Here is a 22,022-nt window from a genome sequence, read left to right as displayed (position 1 = left end):
TGGGTGAGAATCTGGAATTCCCACTTTGGGGCCAGTACTTCTCTGTCCCTGGCTGGTCCAAGAACAGGTTGGGGGTTATTTGTGAAAGCCCCCACCTTGGGGCCCAGCAGGTCAGGGGCTCTGCCAGGCGGTGCAGGGAGCTGTAACTCATGAGGGTTTGTTGAGCGAATGGAGGGTCTCTGGAGTCACTGGTCCCCCTCTCCCTGTTGGATCAAAGACAGAGGATGGGGAGTTCCATCAGAGAGCCTGTCTTCCCCACTGGGCAAGGCTCGGCAAGTAGGAAGTTGTGCAGAGTTTTAGAAAGTGCTTCCAGGCTCTGAGCAGTACTGGAGTTCCATTTCTGGTTTCTTTGGAACTGGGTGATACAGTCTGACCGGTGAGGTCATTGGTGAACCCTCAGCCTTGCTTGTCTCCTTCCTCCGGGACTGTGGGCCTCAGGCCACTCAAACCCGACCGAGGTGGGGTGGCCCACCCACTATGCCTGCACCCGAGATGGGAAAAATTATTTTGGGGTGGCATTTTACCTGTCTAAACTGACTCATGGCATCTGAAAGGCAACTGAAGAGCTTTAAAATGGTGATGAGGAACCTGGAAATAGCCCTTGTTACTGGCGATGGAGGAAGAGGTGGGCGAGTCAGGGGAAAGGATTGCTTTACCACCACATGGAGCGCTTCAGTCGGAGGCTGGAGATGGGGTGACGGTGTGGGACCCGGCCAGCAGGTTCAGCAGGGCGCTCATTACCCATGGGTGCCGCGGGTGCCTGAGGCTCAGGAAGGGCCCAGTCCTAAGTTGGGGTGCTCCTTCTCTTCTGCCCGCCTGCGCCAGCTTGAGTGCTGGTCCAGGAACCTCGATGTCAGCTTGTGACCTGACGTGTGCCATGCTTCGTCACCTGAAGAAAATGTGGCTCCTCCGCTGACTTCAGCTTCTGTGTGTCTGCTCACATGGCTTCTGTGTATGTCCAGGGTTTGAGCAGAGTCTCCCAGAGGAGTTGGTTCCTTGGGGGCCAGGCTGTCTAGAGGCAGCTGGGTGTAGTCAGGGGCATGAGCTCGGGAGCCAGGCCTGGTCTGAGGGCCCCCCGAACCCGAGCCTGGGCTTCAGGCCAAGTGGGCAGCTCATCAGAGCCCCTGATTCCTGATCTGAGCACACAGGGTGGGTCTGAGGACCTGGTGGGGCGGTGTCCTAAGAGCTCAGAGTGGTCCCCGAGTCAGGAGGCTCTCGCCAGTGGGGCTGCGTCCTGGATGAGGGTGTCAGCAGCCCTTGAGAACCCAGAGAGCATCAGCTTCTCAAACACTGACCTTCATTTCCCTCTGGAAAGTCACGTAATGGTGTATTAATTTGTCTCTAAGGACCAAGATCAGAATTCCTTTATTTGAAAGGCTGGTAAAGGGGGGACGCTGTGGAGACCAGCTTATACGATTACCATCTTTATCAGTGTCTTAGAAGGTACAGGAAAGGGCAAGGTGCCTGCTGAACTTCCTTCCTGGGTGAGGTGGCCGGAAGCTTGTTGCTGGGTCTGCTTAAAGAACGTAAATTCTGCACTTTAACCTTTGGCTCCCTCTTTGAACCTTCCAGCAGTAAAAAATGTGGTTCAAGCACAGAAGCTGGCTGACGTGGACCGTGAGCTGGCCGCCATGCTGTTCACGCACACACAGCACAGGAGCAAGGGGCCCCAGGGCGCCGGCCACGAGGGGGACGCTGTCCGCAGGCGCAAGCTGGAGCGGATGAGGTCCGTGCGCCTTCAGGAGTCCGGAGGAGAGCTCAGCTGCTGGGGCGCCAGCATGTTGGTGAGGGCTTCGTCCACCTCCTGCTGCCCCCGGGTGTCCCCGTGTGGGGGCCGCAGTCATTGTGAATGAAAGCAGCCTCGTCCTCTCTCTCCTCTTCTCCTGCGTGGCTCTCTCTCTCTCCCTCCCAAATCCTACTTGTGGAATGGAGGGGAGATGGACCTCTCAGCCACCAAGGGAGGTTTTCACATCAGAGTTACCTGGAGAGTTTTTATAAAAGCTGATTCTTGGGTTCCACCCCTGGAGATCCTGTGTCCAGTTGGGCCACGCACGTGCGTGTCCATAACCTGGGCTGTTAAGAAAGCTCTAGAGGGGATTCTGAGGGGCCCCCAGGTTTGGGGTCAGAGCTGTGAATGGGTCATCAGTGCAAATCAAGTAATTCATTCTGACCAGAAAAATTCCCATTTTTGTCTAAAAATCTAGAGAGGACCCTACCATATTTTGCGTCATAGACCTAGGAGGAGATAGTGGTTGTACCTGATGGGTTTGTGGAATCAAGATGCTACAGGGGCCTTGAGGAAGGTCTTTGAGGATCACCCTTTACATTAAGGCAGGCAGGTGTCTGAACAGACGTCGCCGCTCAGCCCTTCGTGCTCACAGCAGCTGGGGAAGGTTCCTGCCCTCAGGTGTGGGGTGTAGCGAGAGAGACGGAAACAGGCCAGCGAGCAAGACTGTTGGGTCTGATGGAGGAGGAGAGGCCCAGGAGAGGGCCCGGTGGGGGGCGTCCAGACTGAGCTTGTGGGGCTGGGGTCCGGATGGGCCTCCTCCCCTACGGCAGCTGCTGAGGGTGGGGCCCCTGGAGCTGGTGGCCCAGCCGCACCTTGGCTGTGTCGGCTGCCGCCCGGGCTCACCAGCAGCCGTCCCTCGTTGGGTGGCGGGCCCGGCGCACGGCAGGTCCTCAGTCAGGTGCTGCTACTGCTGGTGTCCTGTTCTTCCCGTGGTGTTGGTGGGTTTCCTCCTGTTTGATGTGTCCTGGTAGAGTTTCCACAGCTCGGAGCCCTCATTCTGAATATAGCCGTGAATTTGGGAGTAATTGGATTTCTAAATACAGGAAAATGTTCCACTAAATTCTCATGCTTTTCCTGGGTCAGCGGCCTGCAGAATGTAAGGTGGAAGTGACTTGTTTTATCGAGTAGGCAGTGGTTTCTCCCTCACCTGGAGTTCTCACAGCCTTCTTCAGAAAAAGGGTTTGTGAATTCACGAAGTCAGCGGGCCCTCTGATGAGAGCCGGAAGTGGAGCGGCGCTCAAGGCCGAGGAGCTAAGCCCCTGGCCAGTCCTTGGCACCGGATGCGCTCATGCAGTCCGCTGGTCTCGGACCCCGGGGGCTGTGCATCGGGAGGCAGAGAGCCGCCAGGGATGCTGATGGTCTGGGAGCTTCTCAGGAAAGTGGTGGAGCACAGAGTGGGGCCAGATGCCTGTGTTGGGACAGTCCCAGCATCCTCACGAGGGTGGCTCAGCTTCTGCGGCGCCCGGGACGGTGGCCGGCCCCACCTGCTGCTGTTGGTCAGCGTCAGCCGCTGTGTGCAGGCGGAGCCCCAGCCGCGGGAAGACCGTGAGCTGGGTACCTTCTCCATGGGCCCCCCGGCCTGGGGAGAACGGCTGGCAGGCTATCTCCTGGTGTGGGGGGGTCCTCTGAGGCTGCAGTCTGTGTGGCAGTGGGGTCCCCAGGGCCCTTGGCCATTTCGTGTTTGAGCAGGTGCCCCAGCAGGCAGGCCTGGGGCGGTCAGGCCCCTGGGACCAGCCCCCCACCCCCGCCCGCCCTCTGCCCGCCCCTGCAGCCCCCAGATCACCCCTCACAGTAGCAGTTTGGTGGCAGTAACCCTGCTTCATGTAGTCATCCCATGCTGAGTGCCACAGAATAGAAAGCTTTATTTCCAGAAATCCCAGCGAAAGGCTCGCCAGTCCCGTGCTCTGGTTGGGTACTGTGCTCATCCTTGACCTGGTCACTGGGCTCTGCTGCCTGTGGGGACCCAAGGGCTCCAGTAAGTGTCCTTATCCTTTGCCTGCCTGACTTGTGAATGGATTGAGAAATCAGACAGGAGTATGGCAGGGAGAGACCCAGGTGTCACCGCTGTTACTGATGACTCTAGTGATGGGTAGAGCAGACCCTGGAGCTCGGGTCCTGTCTGCGGTCAAGGTGCTTGTGACACTGAGTGTGGAGCTAATGCTGGACCCGAGCCGCCTGGGTGAGGCCGTATGGCCACAGGCCACTAACCCACCACTGGTGAGGAGCAGTGTGAGCACCTGATGCGGCGTCCACGCTGGTCGGTCCCAAAGGGAAGAGTTGAGGGAGGGCGGGGCTATGCCTGCCTGGTTCATATTCCAGAGCTTTCTGTCAGAGAAGTCGCCCCACGTCCTGTGGGGTGGAGGGAGGCCAGGGGTGCCAGGCTTCCTGACAGCTTCCTCCATGGTACGGAAGGACACAGGACAGGCAAGGAGTTTCCCTCCTCACGAGCCCCAGGGTCGTGTTGACTCTACCTGTGGCTTTTCACCTTCTGGTCTACAGTAAGCTGGGGAGTGGTGTCGCTGTGCTCTGCCCCCAGCCTCTCCCCTAGAGCCTGGGGTGGATCGTCCACTGGTGGGCAGTCCAGATTTTGTCCCTGCAACTTGGGAGTGGGTCAGAATAATGCACTGTCTCAGTTCAAGTTTGAAAAGCCCCTCTGTGCTCTATTTCTCAGCCTAAATTATGTCTGGCCATCCCTCACTCCATTAAGAAGCTCTAATCATCTGTGTCTGTGTGGGGAGGCCTCAAATATGAGCATGACCACCCTCCTGTTTTCAAATCCCCAGGGAGAAATTAAAGGCTCAGCTTCAATCCCCATGCGAGGGGAAGGCCAAAGTTTTGGATGTTGGAAAGTCAATATCCAAAGTAATTTAAGTCAGAAACCAAATTTGGTCCTTACTTCTTGAGTTGAAGTCCAAAGGCATTCAAACAGCCTCTGCCTTCTGATGTCTGGGCCTCCTCAGTGTTCAGAGGTTCTCAGCACGGGGCCTGACTGGTCCCCCAGATGGAGCGGAGCGGGGTGTGGGGTCTCCTTCTGGGTGGACCTCACTCTTAGTATAAGTCACACAGAAACATAGGCCAGTCTCCAGCCTCTAGAACACGTCATGTGGGCCAAGCCCAGTGAGTCAGGGTGTCGAGGAAGGAGGTGGTTGAAGGACCCGTGGCTGAGCCCCACTAAGGCAGCATGCCAGTTTTGTGAACTCTGGCCCAGCTCAGGTCTGCCAGGCCCCTGCTCGAAGACAGGGCTCCCGTTGCCACACTGGGGACCTGGCCAGTGAGCCCATCCCCAGTCTTAGTAGCTTTGAGGCCATTTTATCCTCTTTTGTTAGAAACCTCTGCTTCTAATTCCCCATTGTGTCCAGATGCCAGCCTCGAGGCCACGGGGAGAGTTGGCCTTGTGGGCAGTTGAAGTCTCATGGGAGCATGCAGGGCAGACCCTGCCTCCTACAGGGGAGACCGCCGCGGGGTAGAGAGAAGCCAGGAGTGCCGTGTAGACCCATTCTCTGTCCTCTGGACCTGGGGGTGGGCCAGTCCCATCCAGCCCAGGTGGCTGAGGAAGGGGGTGGTGGTGATTCCAGAAGAAATTTGGTATTTCCCAAGGGTGGGAGTGGGGGAGGTGGCGGACCGGCCCTTGAGAAGGAGAGCAAGCCCTGGTTTGGCACCTGTGTCCCCCAGGCTCAGCAGAGCATCCGTGCACAGCACGCACGCGACCTGCAGGTCATTGCTGCCTATCGGGAGCGCACGAAGGTGGAAAGCATCACCAGCGCGCTAAGCCTGGCCATCACCACCAAGCACACGATCCACGTCACACTGGGCACTGCCGAGTTCTTCGAGTTTGCCCTTAGGAACCCCCACAACATGCAGCACACAGTGACCATCGAGGTGGACAATCCCGAGCTCAGGTGGGAGTGAGCGGCGGGCCTGCCTGGGTCACCTGGGGTGACTCTGGGTTCTCCCTGAAATGAAAGCCAAGCTGTTCTTGACGTTCAAGGGTCCCGCTGATCCCGGCTTTCGCCCACTGTCCTGGGTTCCAGCTCTCAGTGGGTGGGCAGGGAACTCACCAGGAAGAGCAGTTTTGCCTCAGAGCCCTGTGTCTCCTCCCCTGCCTTCTAGCTTCATCCAGCACGGTCTCTGAGCCCGTGTCTCCCCTGCCTTCTAGCATCATCCAGGACAGTCGGGAGTGGAGGTACTTCAAAGACGCAGCCAAGCTGCACACGCCGGTGGAGGAGGATATGTTCCATCTGCGGGGCAGTCTTGCCCCGCAGATCTTCCTGCGCCCGAGGGAGACCACCCACATCCCCTTCAGATACCAGACCTTCTCTGTGGGGCAGCCGGCCCTGGTGCAGGTGAGGAGGCCATTCTTCCAATGCCAGACGGGCTTGCCAGGCACATGGGAAAATCCCACTTGGCTAAATAATGTGGGGGCGTTTCTGCGTGTCCCTCCATGCTGCTCAGACCGCTTAGCCTTGGGGTGGTCACCTGCTCTGCCAGTCCCTAGGCGAGCATGCACACAGTGGGCCTCGGGAAAGGGCGGACCGTCCCCTCTGAGTGCTCTTTAATTCTCGGGTATAGAACCTCTCCCTTACCTCGGGAGAGCTGATGGGTTGACACTTTCCAGCATTTTGTGTTCTCTAGTTAATGCTGTCTGCCCACGTTCTGTAGTGTTCGCTTGTCTGTAGGAAATGCAGGCTTGGAGGTTTCCAGTGATGGATGTGAGTGGTACATGCCGTGTGACTGGTGGGGTGGGGTGGGGGTGGGGGGCGCAGGGCATGCGTTTTATCTTTCTTTTCTTTTTTTTTTTTTTTTAAAGATTTTATTTATTTGACAGAGACAGAGCGAAAGAGGGAACACAAGCAGAGGGAGTGGGAGAGGGAGAAGCAGGCTTCCTACTGAGCGGGCACCCGATGCGGGGCTCGATCCCAGGACCCTGGGATCATGACCTGAGCCGAAGGCAGATGCTTAACGACTGAGCCACCCAGGCGCCCCCGCGTTTTATCTTTCTTACTGAGCTTTTGGGGTCAGCTCTGTAGCATAGTGGTTCTCATGTAAATGGGCTCGAGGAGCTCTCAGAGGCTCACAGAATCCTGTGTAGACTCTTTGGATGCACTTTTGGGCAAGAGGTCGTAAGGACAGTGAAGAAGACGTCAGGCCTTTGGCTTCAGGCGGAGCCGGGTTGCATGTCGGGTGGGCCTTCACAGTTCCTGGCAGTCCCTGCTCCCTCTTTGGGATAGGGAGGCTGGTTTGTGACAGTGGCCGTCCACACGGTTATTATGAGAGCAGATGAGACCGTGCACGGGAGCCCTCGGTCCCAGGGGCAGCGGTTCCTACAGGGAGAAGTCCTGCAGCTAGAAGGGCTCCTCACCCTCCAACTCCCATCTCGTGACCTGCCGGTGCCGACTGGTTTCTCACAGGCCTCTGCTGAGCTGCGATCTGAGAAGGGCACGGACGCCAGGTCGCCCCAGAAGTCCAGTGCAATGCCCACTAAGCATGCCAAGGTAAGAGGGCAGGACACCTGCGACCCCAGACGGTCCCAGGGTCTTGCAGTGAGAGCCAGGTTTCCCCTGAGCAGACCCAGTGAGATGTTCACGACTTCTGTTGTTACTCACGCTGCTGGGGCCTGGCCCTCTGCCCTTCACTGAACCTCCTGTGGTGGGGGGGTGGGCGGTGGTGGTGGAGCAGGCCCGTGGAGGTGGACTCTTCCTGTGCTGACCGAGCGGTGGCTGCCTCAGGCATTGCTGGTAGGGTGTCTGCGTGGGTGTCCGGCCTGGAAGCCTCTCCCTGGCCACTTGCCCCTTGCAGCCCTTGGTGCTCTGGGTGCCTGCCCCACGCCCTGGAAGTACAGCTGTCCCAGCACACGGCCAGCACACACGGGGGCTAGACTGGCCCCCTGACCCTCGCCCACAGCTTCGCCACGGCCCATAGGATCAGTGTGGGGGCTGTGGGGTTACTTCTGGGAATGCTCATTCCCGCCTATAGGGTAGGCAGGTTTGCACACGCCAGCAGCCTGTCTGTAGGATGTCCTGAGGGGGAGCTCAGGACACTTGTTTTTAGGAATTTCTGAAGCTTTTTTTGGGCAGACAAATGCCTTTTTGAAGTAGTTTGAAAGTAAAAACAAAAGCAACAAGACTTTGCCCCACCCCCGCCCCGAGAACAGATTATTTCAGTGAGTCTCAGATGAGAAGCTGGCTCCCGACTGCAGGCCTGTGTTCCCGTCTCGCTGTGGTGGCCGCTTGTGCCCTTGGCCCCGTCACCAGTGGAAACTGCTTTATTTTACTTAATGTGGAGGCACAGCTTTGCCTTGCTTAAGGAATATCAGCTGTTTATGTAGGGCTATCGAAATCTGAGAGGCTAGTACATTTTCTGTACATGGATTTGGAGTTTGAAGGCAAACCCCAGAAATCTTTTGAGTTCACCGGTGATGAGGTCAGTCTGTGTCCCTAACAGATAAGGACTTTTAGCCTCGCCGTGTGCCACTGTCCCTGCCCCCGATCAGCAGCAGACCCTCCGAGTCGCCTAGTGTCCATCCTGTGCTTACTTGTCTTCTCACGTGTGGTTTGGGTGAGTCCGGGCCCACTGACTCCAGGGCCCCGTGTCTTCTCTCCCCTCGGGTTCATTGCCCACACACATTTTCAGGGTGGGAAATGGGGAAATTCCACTTCTTTCATTCTTCCTGGACTTGTTAGCTGGGATTCTGCCATAAACAAGAATTTCCCCACCAGCAGTTTGGTTGCCCTGAAATACACTTTATACCAGAAAGTCAGGATAAGTGTTGGATTCTTTCATTTTGTTTATCAGTGTTCAGAGTAATGAATTGCGCCCTGGCAACCTCCAGAGGCGGTCAGTGTTTGGAGTCTCAGTATGAACGCACAGGGGTATGTTTGCTGCTTCTCGTCTGAGGCAGGCACTGGGCGCTGAACTGCTGCTCTCCGCCACCGCCATCCCTTTCAAAGCACTGTTGTTTTTTTGTTTTAAAGATTTTATTTATTTATTTGACAGAGAGAAACAGAGAGGGAACACAAGCAGGGGGAGTGGGAGAGGGAGAAGCAGGCTTCCCGCCGAGCAGGGAGCCCGATGCGGGGCTCGATCCCAGGACCCTGGGACCGTGACCTGAGCCGAAGGCAGATGCTTAATGACTGAGCCGCCCAGGCGCCCCTTTTGAAGCACTGTTAACTAGGTTAACTGCTCACGTATTAACCAGGTCACTGGAATGGTAAAACCAGAACTCCAAATTTTCTAGGAGGTAGACATGGCCGGAAGTGGCTACCTGCCCCCCTTGTGCTAGGGAACAGCGAGCTGAAGCTGCAAATACCAGAACTCGGTTGTGCAGAGTGGGCAGTAAGCCTGAGACCCCGCAGAGGAGGAGCAGAGGAGGGTGCTCCCAGCATTGTTGGACAAGGCCGGGTCTCTGGCTGAGGCTGACCAGAGGATCCCCTCCATCCCGAGCCTGGCTAGGCCCCGTGCTTCCAGGAGCTGCCAGGGGAGCAGAACTGTGGACTGTGGGGGCCAGAGCAGGGGAGGGCAAGGTGGGGTGGCTGGGGCGGAGACCCGGTCTGTAGCAGGTGCAGCAGCTGAACACACACGTGGTCTCCGCGTGGTGATGCACTTGTGGCCAGAGTGTCGGCACAGAAGGTGGGCGGCCGCTGCGCTCGCGGGAGCTTCTCTCCCAGCTGAGTGAGCGCACGCGAGACGGGGAGGGCATTTAGGCCGAGCTCCAGACAGGCACGACCAAGCACAGCATGGCGTAAAGGTCCGAAGGTGGGAAAACAGCAAAGCCAAGCCAGGACGGTGCCCACAGAGTCGGGAAGGGGGTGTCCTCGGGCAGGGCTGGCAGGGCACCCGGAGCTCAGCAGTGTGGGTGGGGGGTCCAGCCCAGCGGGGATTTGGGCTCGTGGTGGCCGTCCTCTTACGATTTATGACTTAAACAGAGTTTTACATAGATAGCCTTTTATATATGTACATTTAAAAGATTTCACAATAAACACGTCTTCCCCGTGTGGCAGGTTTGTCTGGAGGCCCGAGTTCTCCATCGATGTGGGAAGGTCGCCTCGGCTGTCGGGCTGCGTGCCTGCCCTCATTCAGGGGCCTGGAGAGCTCAGGGCCAGACGGAGCTGGGGAATGAAGATACCTGTTCTTTCTTTCTTTTTTTTTTTAAGATTTATTTATTTTATTTTTTATTTTTATTTTTTTAAAGATTTTATTTATTTATTTATTTGAGAGAGAAAGAATGAGAGAGAGCAAGCACATGAGAGGGGGGAGGGTCAGAGGGAGAAGCAGACTCCCTGCCGAGCAGGGAGCCCGATGCGGGACTCGATCCTGGGACTCCAGGATCATGACCTGAGCCGAAGGCAGTCGCTTAACCAACTGAGCCACCCAGGCGCCCTGATTTATTTATTTTTGAGAGAGAGGAAGAGAGAGCGCGCGCCTGTGCTCGGGGGCTGGAGGGGCAGAGAGAGAGAGAATTTTAAGCAGACTCCCCGCTGAGCGTGGAGCCCGACGTGGGGCTCAGTCTCCTGACCCTGAGCCGAAACCAAGAGTTGGATACTTAACTGACTGAGCCACCAGGCGCCCCAGTAACTTTTTTTTTAAAAAAGGAAGTTTATATTTCTAGCCTTTTTGGTTTAGGGACAGCCTCCTTTTACCGTCTGCAATCAAAGAGCTCCGCTACCACCCGCGAGGACTGGCGGGTTAACGCCAGACCCTCGGAGCAGCTGCCCCGCACGCGCACGGCGGGCGTGCTGGAGGGTGGCACGGTGGCTGAGGGCATGTCGATGTTGGCCGCACACCCTTTGGCTGGCGGTCGAGGCGTGGGCCGTACTTACGAGAACTGGCAGGACCAGCAGCTACACGCGACGCGTGCGTCACGAGAGCACGTCCACGCGCCATCCCTGTGCTGCGTGCTGCTGCAGGCTCCGTCCCCCGTTTCTCACAGTGCTTGACCCTCCCACCTCGCGGGGGGAGCGGGCCCCGTGGAGCCTGGCGGGGTGCACACAGCTCTCCGCGGGCCCGCGGGCCGGGCCTGACGCTGGCGCCGTCTGCTCTCTCGGCAGGTCTTGTTCCGGGGCAGTGGCGGCAAGCCCATCGCCGTGCTCTGCCTCACCGTGGAGACTCAGCCCCACGTGGTGGACCAGGTCTTCCGCTTCTACCACCCGGAGCTCACCTTCCTGAAGAAGGCCATCCGCCTGCCTCCCTGGCACACGCTTCCAGGCAGGTCCCATCGGTCCCCACGGCTGGCGTTTGACAGGTTCAACAGATGGGAAAAGGTTTCTCCCTGAGGGTGACAAGGGGCATGATCATGTGATCCCGTGATGCTCTTACTCCAGCCTGTGACCCACCTGTAAATTCTCCACCTGCCTTTGTCGTTTGAGATGGTGACCTCACGTCCTCTGAGGTGCCCTGGGCGGGCCGATTCTACCTCCTAAAACCCATGGCCCCGAGGGTTGTGCCTGGAGTTCACTCGTGCCTTGGGCTGCTCAGTCACTTCCCTGGTCCTGGTCTGGTGCGTCTTCTGTGTCGGGCACCTTATTCCATAGTCCCCCCATTCACTCTTGGTCACTCCCTTCGGATAGGTCCCCGAGGACGTGGCTAATGGCGGGAGTGCCGATGCCCACGCAGGCGGGACTGGGGTAGGGTGGCATCACCCGTCTCCCAGCAGGGGTCTGTTAGTACCTGTGACGGGCCAGGCCTGCCCCAGACAGTGACAACACGTGGCCCAGGCCTGTCCAGAAAAGACGCTTGTTCTGATATTCCCTGCCCCAGGTGCTCCCGTGGGAAGACCTGGTGAGGAACCCCCAGTCCACGTCCGATGTAGCGACCCCAACGTCATCTGTGAGACCCAGAATGTGGTAAGTTCTGCCGAGCCCATCACCCAGCCAGCCCCCCGTCATCTGAGCCCCCTGGCCTCCGGCAGCCTCTTCCTTGTAGGTTTTCAGTTAAGTGGTATCTTTCTAAGGTGCTAACGGGGTATTTTGATATCCTTGTGGAAGCTTTATGCATGAGTTTTCATCTTTTCTGCTAGCAGATCAGTTCTTTGATTATCTGAATTTAAATGAAAAAAAAAGGCAGGAAGCAAAGTGAATAAAGTGGGTGGTAATTAAGCCACTTATTAATTGCCATTGTGTAAAGAATAAGGGCAATAATTGTGTTATGACTGGTTAGGAAATTGGATAAAATCTCCTGCAGAATATAATTATTGAACTCAATATGAAATCAAGAAGTTAATGATTTTCTTTTTTGCAGTGAAAAAAAAAAAAGAAGAGTGAATTCTGACTAATACTGAAAATTAAACACCTATTGGGAGGGAGGGAGCCTGGTTCCCGCCTGCTTCTGCTTCATGCAGGCTCAGGGGGCTGGGCTCGGAGTGGGGAGGCAGGCAGTGTTCTCAGGGTGCGCCCGTGTCCACCAGGGCCTCGGGGAGCCACGGGATGTGTTCCTGAAGGTGGCTAGTGGGCCAAGCCCGGAGAGCAAAGACTTCTTTGTCACTGTTTACGCGTAAGTCCATGAACACGACCTCCAGAGGTCTGGAGGGGTGGGCGGGGGTGGGAAGCAGCTGCAGCATTGGAAGGGCCGGCCTGGGCTCTTCCCGAGCTCCTGACGGGGCTCGTTGTCGGTCCTTTGGCTATGGGACGGGAGACTCCAGGGCTGGCAGGGGCCTCGCAAAGGGCGCCCTCTGATCGGAGCAGCACCAGCGGCCTGAGGGACGCGTGGAGAGCCCACCAAGGAGAGAAACCCAAGGCGGCGTCTGCCCCAGTGCAGTGCCCGGTTCCGACCAGGGGAGAGGGAAGGTGGCAGTCATTATCCTTCCATGCCTGAGACGGTGATCACATCGCCTTCCTGCTTCTCCCACTCAGTTGAAATGACCCTGTTCCTCTACCTTTTCCTTGGAAGTCTCCTGTTCCAGTCCCTTGAGGGAGGATCTTTTAAAACTTGGCCAGGCTGGGGGCTTTTGAATCGGATGTCTGGGAATGGGGCAGGGGATAACTGCGCTCAGTGCCCGTCTCGGGCTGTGTGGACACCCGAGGGGCAGGGTTACTGAGCCCCACTTACAGGAAAGGGTTGGTATTGTCCTGCAGCACCAGGCAGCTAGGATGGGGCCCACGAGCTCTGGCCTGCGTGACCTCTGAGCCCACAGACTCTTCCGTGTCCTGCTTTCCACGGGCTTCACCCCAAGCCACCTGGTTTGGGACTGTGACATTTCTGGCAGAAGCCCACGTTGTCACTCATGTAGGGTGTTGTGGTGCAAAGTCAAAGTGGGCCTTCAAAGTGAGGGGAAGGTGGCTGCGAGGGTGATGGCAGCTGGGCTTCACCCTGTCTCTTCGGCCCCTGTCCTCCTGGCCACCTTCTCGGCCTCTTCCCGGCTTCTATCTCCCGGTTGGTGCTGTTGTCCTCACCAGCCCTGATAACCGCTTCTGTCCTGCACAGGGATAACTGGCTGGCAACCCCTGTCCAGATATGGCAGGTCCACCTTCACTCCTTGCAGCGCGTGGACGTCTCCTGTGTCACAGGCCAGCAGACCCGCCTGTCCCTTGTCCTTCGGGGGACACAGACGGTTCGGAGAGTGCAGGCTTTCACCTCGCACCCCCAGGAGCTGAAGGTGGGTCACTGGGTGTTCTCCTCACCCCACCCTGGGAACGGACGGCGTGGGTCCTGTGGACAAGACTTGCGGTAGAGTCTTCATTCAGATTGCCTTTTATTGGATATGCCATCATGGGATGAGTGACATATAAACCCCAAAGGCCACTTTTTAGAAAAATTATTGGAAGGCAAATATTAATAGCAGCTCTGGAATTAATTTAGCCACAATTATGCGTCTGGATGATGAGGGCAATGCAGACTCCTTGCCAGGGTTTTGAGCTGGAGCTCGTTGAGATCTCCCTCTGCTGAGGCAGCTCTGGTGCTTAGGGGCCCGTGGCCACACGGAGGACGCTTGCCCGCACAGGTGGTGATGCGGACCTGACGGTGTGGCTGGGTCTGGTTTCAGATCTGGCACCGTCGCTCGGGCCCCTTCTGACCTCGCGCAGGCCACGTGGGCCCCCTGCCCCCGGAAGAGCGGGGGTTCCCTTGGGATTCTCTCTGTGCCCTGAGCTGCAGGTTTCAGGAAGCGCCTGGTCTGCACAGTGTGAGGGACGGCGTCCTGACCCGCTTCTTTCTGCTCTTCTTAAAGACGGACCCCAAGGGTGTGTTTGTGCTGCCACCTCACGGGGTGCAGGATCTGCACGTTGCTGTGAGGCCCCGGAGAGCAGGGAGCCGGTTCATCCACCTTAACCTGGTCGACGTGGACTACCACCAGCTGGTGGCCTCGTGGCTCGTGTGCCTCTCTGGCCGTCCACCTCTCATTTCCAAGGTCTGGAGGGGCACACGGGGTCTGGGTGGTATGTCACCTGACTGTCACCCGGTCCTGTGTCCTCCTCTGCAGTCTGTGGCCTGGGGGTAGGGGTGTGGGTTGCGTCTGTATGGGGAGCCCCCGCAGCGGGGGTCTGTCCTATTTAGGGAGATGCCCTACGTCAGGTGGCACATACAGAGCAGGCTCAGGAAGGGCGACTGCTGCCCCTGCCTCCACAGGCTTTCGAGATCACGCTGGCCGCGGGGGAAGGCAAAGGCGCCAACAAGCGGATCACCTACACCAACCCCTACCCCTCCCAGAGGACCTACCACCTGCACAGCGACCACCCTGACCTGCTGCAGTTCAGGGAGGACTGCTTCCAGGTGCGGGTGCTGTGCGGGGTGTGGAGGGCTGCGTGTGGGGGGGCCCTCGGGCTCTGCTTCTCCCGGGAGCCCCGAGGTGTGAGGGTCGGCACCACATTTAGGAACAGTTCCATCTAATAATGGGTGGTCTTGAGAGAGTCCTGGGAGGGAGCAGTGCGGATCTGAACTGGGGAAGGTACTAGATGGGGGGGCGGGCATCCCTCTTTGAGCTCTTCTGCCTGTGTTTCTGGGGCCCCCACATCTAGGCACCGTTGCAGGGGTTCTGGTGGCCAGTCTGCCTTGCAGTTTATCAGTGGCTTTTACCCACAAGTGCCCTGCAAATTAGCCTTTTTTCTGTTGTATTTTGAAGAAAGTGCAGCTCATCACAGTCTGTCAGTGGAGGGTGTTTCTTGTTGTGAAGTGTCCCCTGGGGCATGGGAAGAGCAGCTGTGTCCCGTAACACTGGGAAATTTAGTTGAGAACATCAGGAGTCTGGAGTCCTGCCTGCCTCAGGCCTTGGGGTCTGGAGCCTCAGCTTAACCTCCTCTGTCAGCCCGGGTTTGCACGCGTAGAACTTGCCAGAGTAGAGAGCAGTGGCTGGGGTAGCCTGGGATTGGATGCTTGCTGCCTTCCAGGTCAGGGGAGGAGAGACCTACACCATCGGCCTGCGGTTTGCACCTCGTCAGAGCGCCGGGGAGGAGGAGATCCTGATTTACATCAATGACCACGAAGACAAAAACGAAGAGGCGTTCTGCGTGAAGGTCACCTACCAGTAAAGAGCGGCCGGGGGTGGCCCCCATCCCGCCGCAGCGTGGGGACACACTCATGTGCGCTGGCTCTGTGGGCCTCCTCCTGCCCTCGCTGACCTGCCTGGGCAACTGGGGAGCGTGGCCAAAGGTGGAGGGGGTGCCGTGCTCCTGACCGGCTCTCGTGTCCGAGTGCAGGAAGCTGCTGCTGGAGCCAGCCGTGGGCCGAGCCCTGCGGGCATCCACCGGGCAGGGCTCGGCGCCGGGAAGCACGAGGCTCCTTTCTTTCCGCTGCACTCGGGCAGGTGTCTCTGTCTAGGACGTGTCGATTTGCTTTTTAGCAAAATATATTTTATGAATCATCTTAAGTGATAAAATTATGTTTTCTTACTGGATTTTGTATAAATATTATTTGCTATGGAATCTTTTATATTGGTATTCTTTCATATCTTTTTTTAAGTTATGTATGAAAAACTAAACTTTTACCTGTTTTCTCTATTGATGGTTTTCTTGAGTGTTTTCTGTTGTTTTCACCCTTGTCAGATGCTGACATAACCGGGCATAAGCATGGTTTTCCCTTGAGGACAACATGGCTGAGGGACAGCGGGGTGGCCTGGGGCCTCTGGCCTCCCGGAGAGTCGGCATGGGCCTGACCGAGGCAGGTGAGGTGCCTGACCTCTGCCTCTGTTGGTCATGGCTCCCATTCTGATTCTGCGCCCCCCCTCCCCCATAAGGACCCCTGTAGTGACATTGGGCCCACCTGGAAATTCAGGGTAACTGCTTCATCTCAAGATCCTTACCTTAATCTCACCTGCAGAGTACCCTTTTGCATGTCGGGTCACTCAGTCACAGCTTCCAGGGATTAGGATGGGGACAACCCCGGGCGGGGGACCTTTTTCTATCCACCAGAATCTCATTGGCCAGAACCCGGTCACGTGGCTGCATCTAGCTCCAAGGGGTCTGGGAACTGCCCTCCTTTTGCGTGTCGTGTTCAGATAACCAGGGGTGTTATTACCGAGCAGGTGGGAGCAGGTTTTGGGGGATGTTCACAGCCTTGGCCACAGCTGCTGGTGGGGAAGCGGAGAAGTGGCTGGGCTGGAAGCACACTTGGAGGGACAGGACGGAGTATGCCTCTGGAGAGGCAGAGCATCGTGTGTTTTATAGCAAAATCTTGACTTTGAGTTTGTTGCAAACATGGATACGAAGGAAGCAGGGAAGCCTGAGCCCTGGCGAGTGGCAAGCCAGGCTGTTCCTAATTTTGGGGTGATGAGAAGGCAGCAGAGTGGTAGCCAGCCAACCAAGTGTGCTGATGAGCGGCCGAGGCCACTGTGGGAGGAAGCCTGTGGGGGGTGGGTCTCTGTGGCACCACGAACTGATGAGGCTTCCGTGGTGAGGAGCAAGACCCAGGGCACAGATGTGCTGGGGGACGCCTGAGCAGGCCCCAGAGAGGCGGTCGTCGAGGTGGCCCAGCGGCCGGATGCCGCGTAGGTGAGAGGCAGGACGTCCACTGCCCCTGGTTTAAATCTCGGCCCTGTGAGCAGGGTTAAAGGGTGCATCTGCCCTGCAGCTGACCCGCTCCCCACGTCCTCTGCCTGGGCACGGGTCCCGAGCCCTGCACCAGCCATAGGCACCACAGAGCGGTGCAGAGGATGGATTCTGGGGAAAGTTCTTCAGGTGTATTTATGGGTCTTTTTACCATGTGACAATGTACCAAAGTTCATCTTTGTTGTTGTTTGGATGCCCCACCTGGCGTTTTCTAAGTTTGCACCCCGGTCACAGGGCAAGAGTTCAGCCTGTCCACACCCTGTGCCGGGCCAAGCACATGCAGCCAGGACCAGGGAACTGGCCGCCAGCCTGCATGGAGACCTCCAGGCCTTGGTGTGTCGCGGCGCCTGCCGAGCTCCATGTGGGAAGCTACGGTGGGGGTCGCAAGGTCTTGTCACTCACCGCCACCATCCGGGCAGCTTCTCCGTCCCGTCCATGTGCCGCAGTCACCCGTTGAGGTGTGGGGAGGAGACGGCCTGCTCTGTCGGCCCTGCTTCGTTAAGCTTCTGCGGTTTCTGCGAGGCTACGCGGCTCTAATTAAGTATCTTGAGACTCGCTCCTGCCCGTGACAGGTAGGGAGACGTGCTGGCCTAGCGCTCGGGTTTTCTCTTACTAGATGACTCCAATGTCTCTGGATAGGACGATGAAGCTGTAATGTTCCATTTCGCTCCTGCTCTCTCACTGGGGAGGGTGGTTGGGACCACTTTCTCCTCCTCTTGCAGAAAACCTCAGCCAGGCGCATGTGCTGCAGGATCAGTGACTGGCCAGACAGGGGGTCTGGGCCAGGGGAGGGTGACAGGACTGCGGCCACGGGACAGTCAGGTGAGAGAGAGACAGGAGTCGGGGGCCCCTTTCCCAGGGCCTGCTGGGCTTCAGGGCGGTGGCCGGCGGGAGGCCCGGAGTCCCCATGCTACAGACGCAGCCCAGCCCTGCACGATGGTGGTCCCATGGCCATGCGGAGAGGGTGTCCGAGGGCAGACAGCAGGAGGTATCTGTGGGGGGAAGGGTGGCCTCCTGGGGGGCAGCCAGTGCTGTGGGTGACAGAAGCAGGCTGGCTTCTCAAGAGATCAGAGAAGGAGGTCGTCTGTCTGTTGTGCTTCTGGAAGGTCTGCACAGCCCGTGAAACGTGTTCGGTGCTCCTTATGGAGACGAACCCTCCCTGAAGCCCCTCGCTCCCCGCTGTTTGTGGCTTGTGCCCATTCTTGTGCCCCTCCTTGCCCATGTTGTGTGGCTCCCGGCGAAAGGTCCGGATGTTGGGTCTGTCTTCCTGGCCGGGGGTTGAGGACTTAGGCTCCCTGCTCTCTGCAGCTGGCTTCAAAGTCTGGGGTGGGCTGAGCGGAGAACGCCGCTGACTTTGCTCTCACACCTGATGTGTTGTCGAGTCCCGGCCAGAACGTCCTCTCCGAGGGGTCACTGTGCGTGCTCGCTGTCCCGGCTGAGACGGGGTGGGAGGAGAGGGAGTGGGAAGGGGACGCCCTTGGGGAAGGGGACATGGAACCCTTTCACCTCCATCTCCTCCCACTTCCAGATGCTTCCAAGAGCTGGGAAGTCACAGGGCTGCCATTTTCTTAGGGAGGCAGATCCACCATGAGTCCATTTTGTCTTTGCACGATGGTGGGGCCACAGGACCTTCCTTATCCCATGTCTAGGCTGTAAGACGAAGACTGAAATGGGCAATTTGCTGCCCTTTGGGGCTGGATGCCCAGGTAGGGGGCTGTGGAAACCTGTGAAACATGCCATCACACCACCCCAGCGTCCCCAGTGCTGGGTGCACGCATCTGCCCAGCCAGGACCCTACCGTGCGGAGGCGGGAACCGAGGTGCTGCGTCTGGCTGGAGGATGTGGGTGGTGGGTGCCCCCCCTGAGCACGCCCGGGCTGGCCCGCTGCGGGGCTCGTTCCCTGAGCCCCGGTGGTCGGGCACAGCAGGAAGCCGTGGGACGGCCTTTGGCAGGACAGATGCTCTCAGCCAGCGCAGCTGTGCTCATTCACTTATTCGTCACTCCCTCAATCGTTCATTCATTCATTCATTCTTTCATCCGACGTGGACTTGCGGGTGCCCCTCTGTGTGTGGGGCAGGGGGCATGTGGTCCCACAAGACAGACATAGTCCCTGCCCCAGGTCAGGACCTGGCCTCCTTGTGGGGCCCAGACAATAAAAAGTGGCACATCCTGTAGGGTCAGGCAGTGATAGTCTGTTGGGGGGGAAGAGCGGCATAAGGGCATGAAGAAGGGATCTTTGATTTTAGAAAGGAGGTTGAGGCTTCTCCGAGGTGATGTTGAGCAGAGCATAGAATGAAATCAAGTAGCCCCGAGTAGGGGGTCTGGGCCAGCTCACAGGGGCCTTTGGGCTGCGGGGAGGAGCCTGGACTTGGTTCTTGGGGACATGAGGGGCCTATGGGACTGGGGTGGACAGGCGCCCTGCCCTGGGACCAGCACCTGGGGCCAAATTAGTGATCTGCTCTAACCCAGCGGCCTGGCCCAGTGCCTGCTCGAGGGCGCGCACTGTCTGCATGAACATGCTGCCCACGGCCTTGGGGCCTACAGGCCTGGGGACGCTGGGCTTGGCTGGCAAGGAGGGGGCATCTGCACTTTGTTACGTCGGAAGAGCCGGTTGTCTACACATAGACGTTCTTCTCCTCTTCTCTTCCCCTTCGTGGCTCCTCCTCCAAATCCCTCCCCAGTGGGACTGTGACCTCTGGTCACTGTCCTGGGTGCAGGTAAGGATTTGGGGCCCCTCCGGGGAATGAGAATTGGGTGCAGGGTGGGATTTGTGCTTTTCAAACCTTGCTTGATGCCATTCGGAGCCTTTTCCTACCTTTTTTCCTTTCTTTGTCTTTTCTCACAAAGAACAGAGATTTCTTTTATGATCGATTTCCAATGTCAAACAAAGGTCAGCCCCGTGACCTCGATCTGGCCGCTCAGGCTCTTCTGCTGGGGCCCAGACCCCAGGTCAGGTTCACGGTGCGCTCTGGGCCATGAAAGGTGGGCCTTCTCCCCTCCGTGAACCCCAAAGCCTTCTGAGCCGGTGCCCGGGACTAGAACCAGCATTTGGACTTCGGGTTGCCAGTCCCAGGGTGCAGCTGGTGTCTACAGCAGCCGGGGGATTTACATGAGAAAGCTGGCCCGCCTCAGGATCTCCCCATAAGGAATGGCTGCTTTCTTCCTGCACACAAAGCCACACCATCTTTCAACAGGAACCTTATCATTTCCATCAAGGGCATTTCTTGGTATTATTATACTTCTTCCCTCCGGCTCCTCCTCCCACCCCTGTTGAAAGCCACTTTTAACTAAATGGAGTCAAATGAAAGCCAGATCAGCTGCTTTGCTTTTCTCATGTCTGATAATGATTTAATGTTATGTTTGTCTCTATGTAGAAATAAATTAAGGCACCTTTAAAAATTGTTGCTTCAGGTTCCAAGAGGTTGGAGAAAACAACCATTATGTTTCCTTAACAACCTTTTCTTCCTCCTACTGTATGGGGTCGGGGTACACTTGTTGGTCTGACCCCCAGCAATCTCATTGTGGCGGTTTGGTTTATCTTCAGGCGCGTGTGCTGAGAGCTTCACAGAGAGAAGGTGGTGGTGGGGTGGGGAGGGAAGCAGCCAGTGGCCTGCCTTGAGGGGCTTCAAGTGGGTCCTGTGCCTGGCGTGGCCTGAACACAGTGGGCTCACGCCGCCCAGCTCCGTCGGACTGGTAAGGAATTTTGAGGCCCTTCCTGCTGACGAAGGAGGCGGAGGAACGCCGCATATCCTGGAAACCTTATTAGTTGGGACACACCTGGTGGTGATGCCACGTGGGCCCTGTGGCTCTGACCCCAAGGCCAAGCCAGGCGTGAACTACTCTGTGGGAGGCCGTTCAGAGCCGAAGGAGCCTGTGTTGCGGGAAGCAGGGCACTGCTCCAAGGCTGCTAGGGAGGACTCGGAAGGCTGGTCAGGCTGGAAAATGGACCGAGGAACCGCCCCTCCACCTGTGGAGGGGTGAGTTGTGTGTTCCAAAATGCATGTCCACCCAGAACCTCAGCATGTGGCCTTATTTGGGAATAGGGCCTCTGCAGCTGTCATCGGGGTAGTGATGAGGATGTAATCATACTGGATTAGGGCCGTCCCTGAATCCAATGAGAGTGTCCTTATAGGAGATAGAAAGGGACACACAGAGAAGATGGAGATGTGATGGCAGAGACCCAGAGGGGAGTGATGCATCTACTGGCCAAGGATACCCAGGATTGTTGGCACGCACCAGAATCGAGGACAGAGGCCTGGGACCGATTCTCCCTCAGAGCCTCCGGAACCAGCCCTGTCTGCACCTGCAGCTCACACTTCCGGCCGCCAGGGCTGTGGGAGAATACATTCATGTTGTTTTAGGCCACCGAGTGTGTGGTAATATGTTGTGGCAGCCCCGGGAGGCGAACACAGAAGGAATTCTGGGACCCACACGGTGCCGGGGGTCTTCAGGATTCATGGAACCGGCAACCGGATTTCTAGCTCTTTGGGGGAGTGGGGGATGGCGTGCTGTGAATCTAAGGAATGACCACGGGCAGGGTGACCCTGGGCGCATGAGGAGAAGCTCCAGCGTGGTGGCCCTAGCAGCAGTGGCCTCCGCGTATCTGTCATCTTGGTTTGTCAGCCGTCCTGAACTGATCTGTGCCTCAGGTTCTAAAGGGGAATGTCATTGCAAGAATTCAGCCTTGAAATAACCACACACCAAAGTGACCTGCTCCTCCACAGGAGGCAAACTGACAACGACCAGGGTTCTAACGACGTTTAAGGGAAAAGAATCCGAAGAGCCTCCTTTCACGCTAAAGTTCAGACATGTAGGGAGACGAGGCCTGGGTCTGTGCTTTCCCCCTCTCCCCCTCCTGCGCAGCGGCCAGCCACCTCCTCCTGGCTGCTCTCCTGGCTTCCACACGGCCCCTCTCTGAGGTGGGGTCCTCAGTCTCCTCTCTGTGGGGAGGGGTCCTCAGTTTCCAGCCTGTGAGGTGAGGGTCCTCAGTCTCCTGTCTGTGAGGTGGGGGTCCTCAGTCTCCTCTCTGTGGGGAGGGGTCCTCAGTCTCCACTCTGTGGGGTGGGGTCCTCAGTCTCCTGTCTGTGAGGTGGGGTCCTCAGTCTCCTCTCTGTGGGGAGGGGTCCTCAGTCTCCTCTCTGTGGGGTGGGGTCCTCAGTCTCCTGTCTGTGACGTGAGGGTCCTCAGTCTCCTCTCTGTGGGGAGGGGTCCTCAGTTTCCAGCCTGTGAGGTGAGGGTCCTCAGTCTCCTGTCTGTGAGGTGAG

General features: G+C 57.6%; 1 protein-coding gene across 1 annotated transcript in view; it reads left to right on the top strand.

Annotated features, from left to right (window-relative positions):
- Nucleotides 1-15,711, top strand: part of NPHP4 (nephrocystin 4) — an 80,379-nt gene extending 64,668 nt beyond the window's left edge. Inside the window, exons 17-27 of the mRNA XM_081816815.1 lie at nt 1,576-1,784; nt 5,462-5,688; nt 5,946-6,132; nt 7,198-7,281; nt 10,834-10,990; nt 11,543-11,628; nt 12,189-12,274; nt 13,205-13,376; nt 13,947-14,126; nt 14,345-14,488; nt 15,103-15,711. Coding sequence (XP_081672941.1) covers nt 1,576-1,784; nt 5,462-5,688; nt 5,946-6,132; nt 7,198-7,281; nt 10,834-10,990; nt 11,543-11,628; nt 12,189-12,274; nt 13,205-13,376; nt 13,947-14,126; nt 14,345-14,488; nt 15,103-15,243 — 1,673 coding nt within the window. The 3' untranslated portion in view covers nt 15,244-15,711. The remainder of the gene's footprint in view (nt 1-1,575; nt 1,785-5,461; nt 5,689-5,945; nt 6,133-7,197; nt 7,282-10,833; nt 10,991-11,542; nt 11,629-12,188; nt 12,275-13,204; nt 13,377-13,946; nt 14,127-14,344; nt 14,489-15,102) is intronic.
- Nucleotides 15,712-22,022: the final 6,311 nt, after the last annotated feature.

This window comes from Leptonychotes weddellii, chromosome 4 (assembly GCF_054177405.1).
Source record: "Leptonychotes weddellii isolate Sample4059 chromosome 4, ASM5417740v2, whole genome shotgun sequence".
In the NCBI taxonomy this organism is placed as follows: Eukaryota; Metazoa; Chordata; class Mammalia; order Carnivora; family Phocidae; genus Leptonychotes; species Leptonychotes weddellii.
This window is presented reverse-complemented; position numbering and strand designations above follow the sequence as displayed.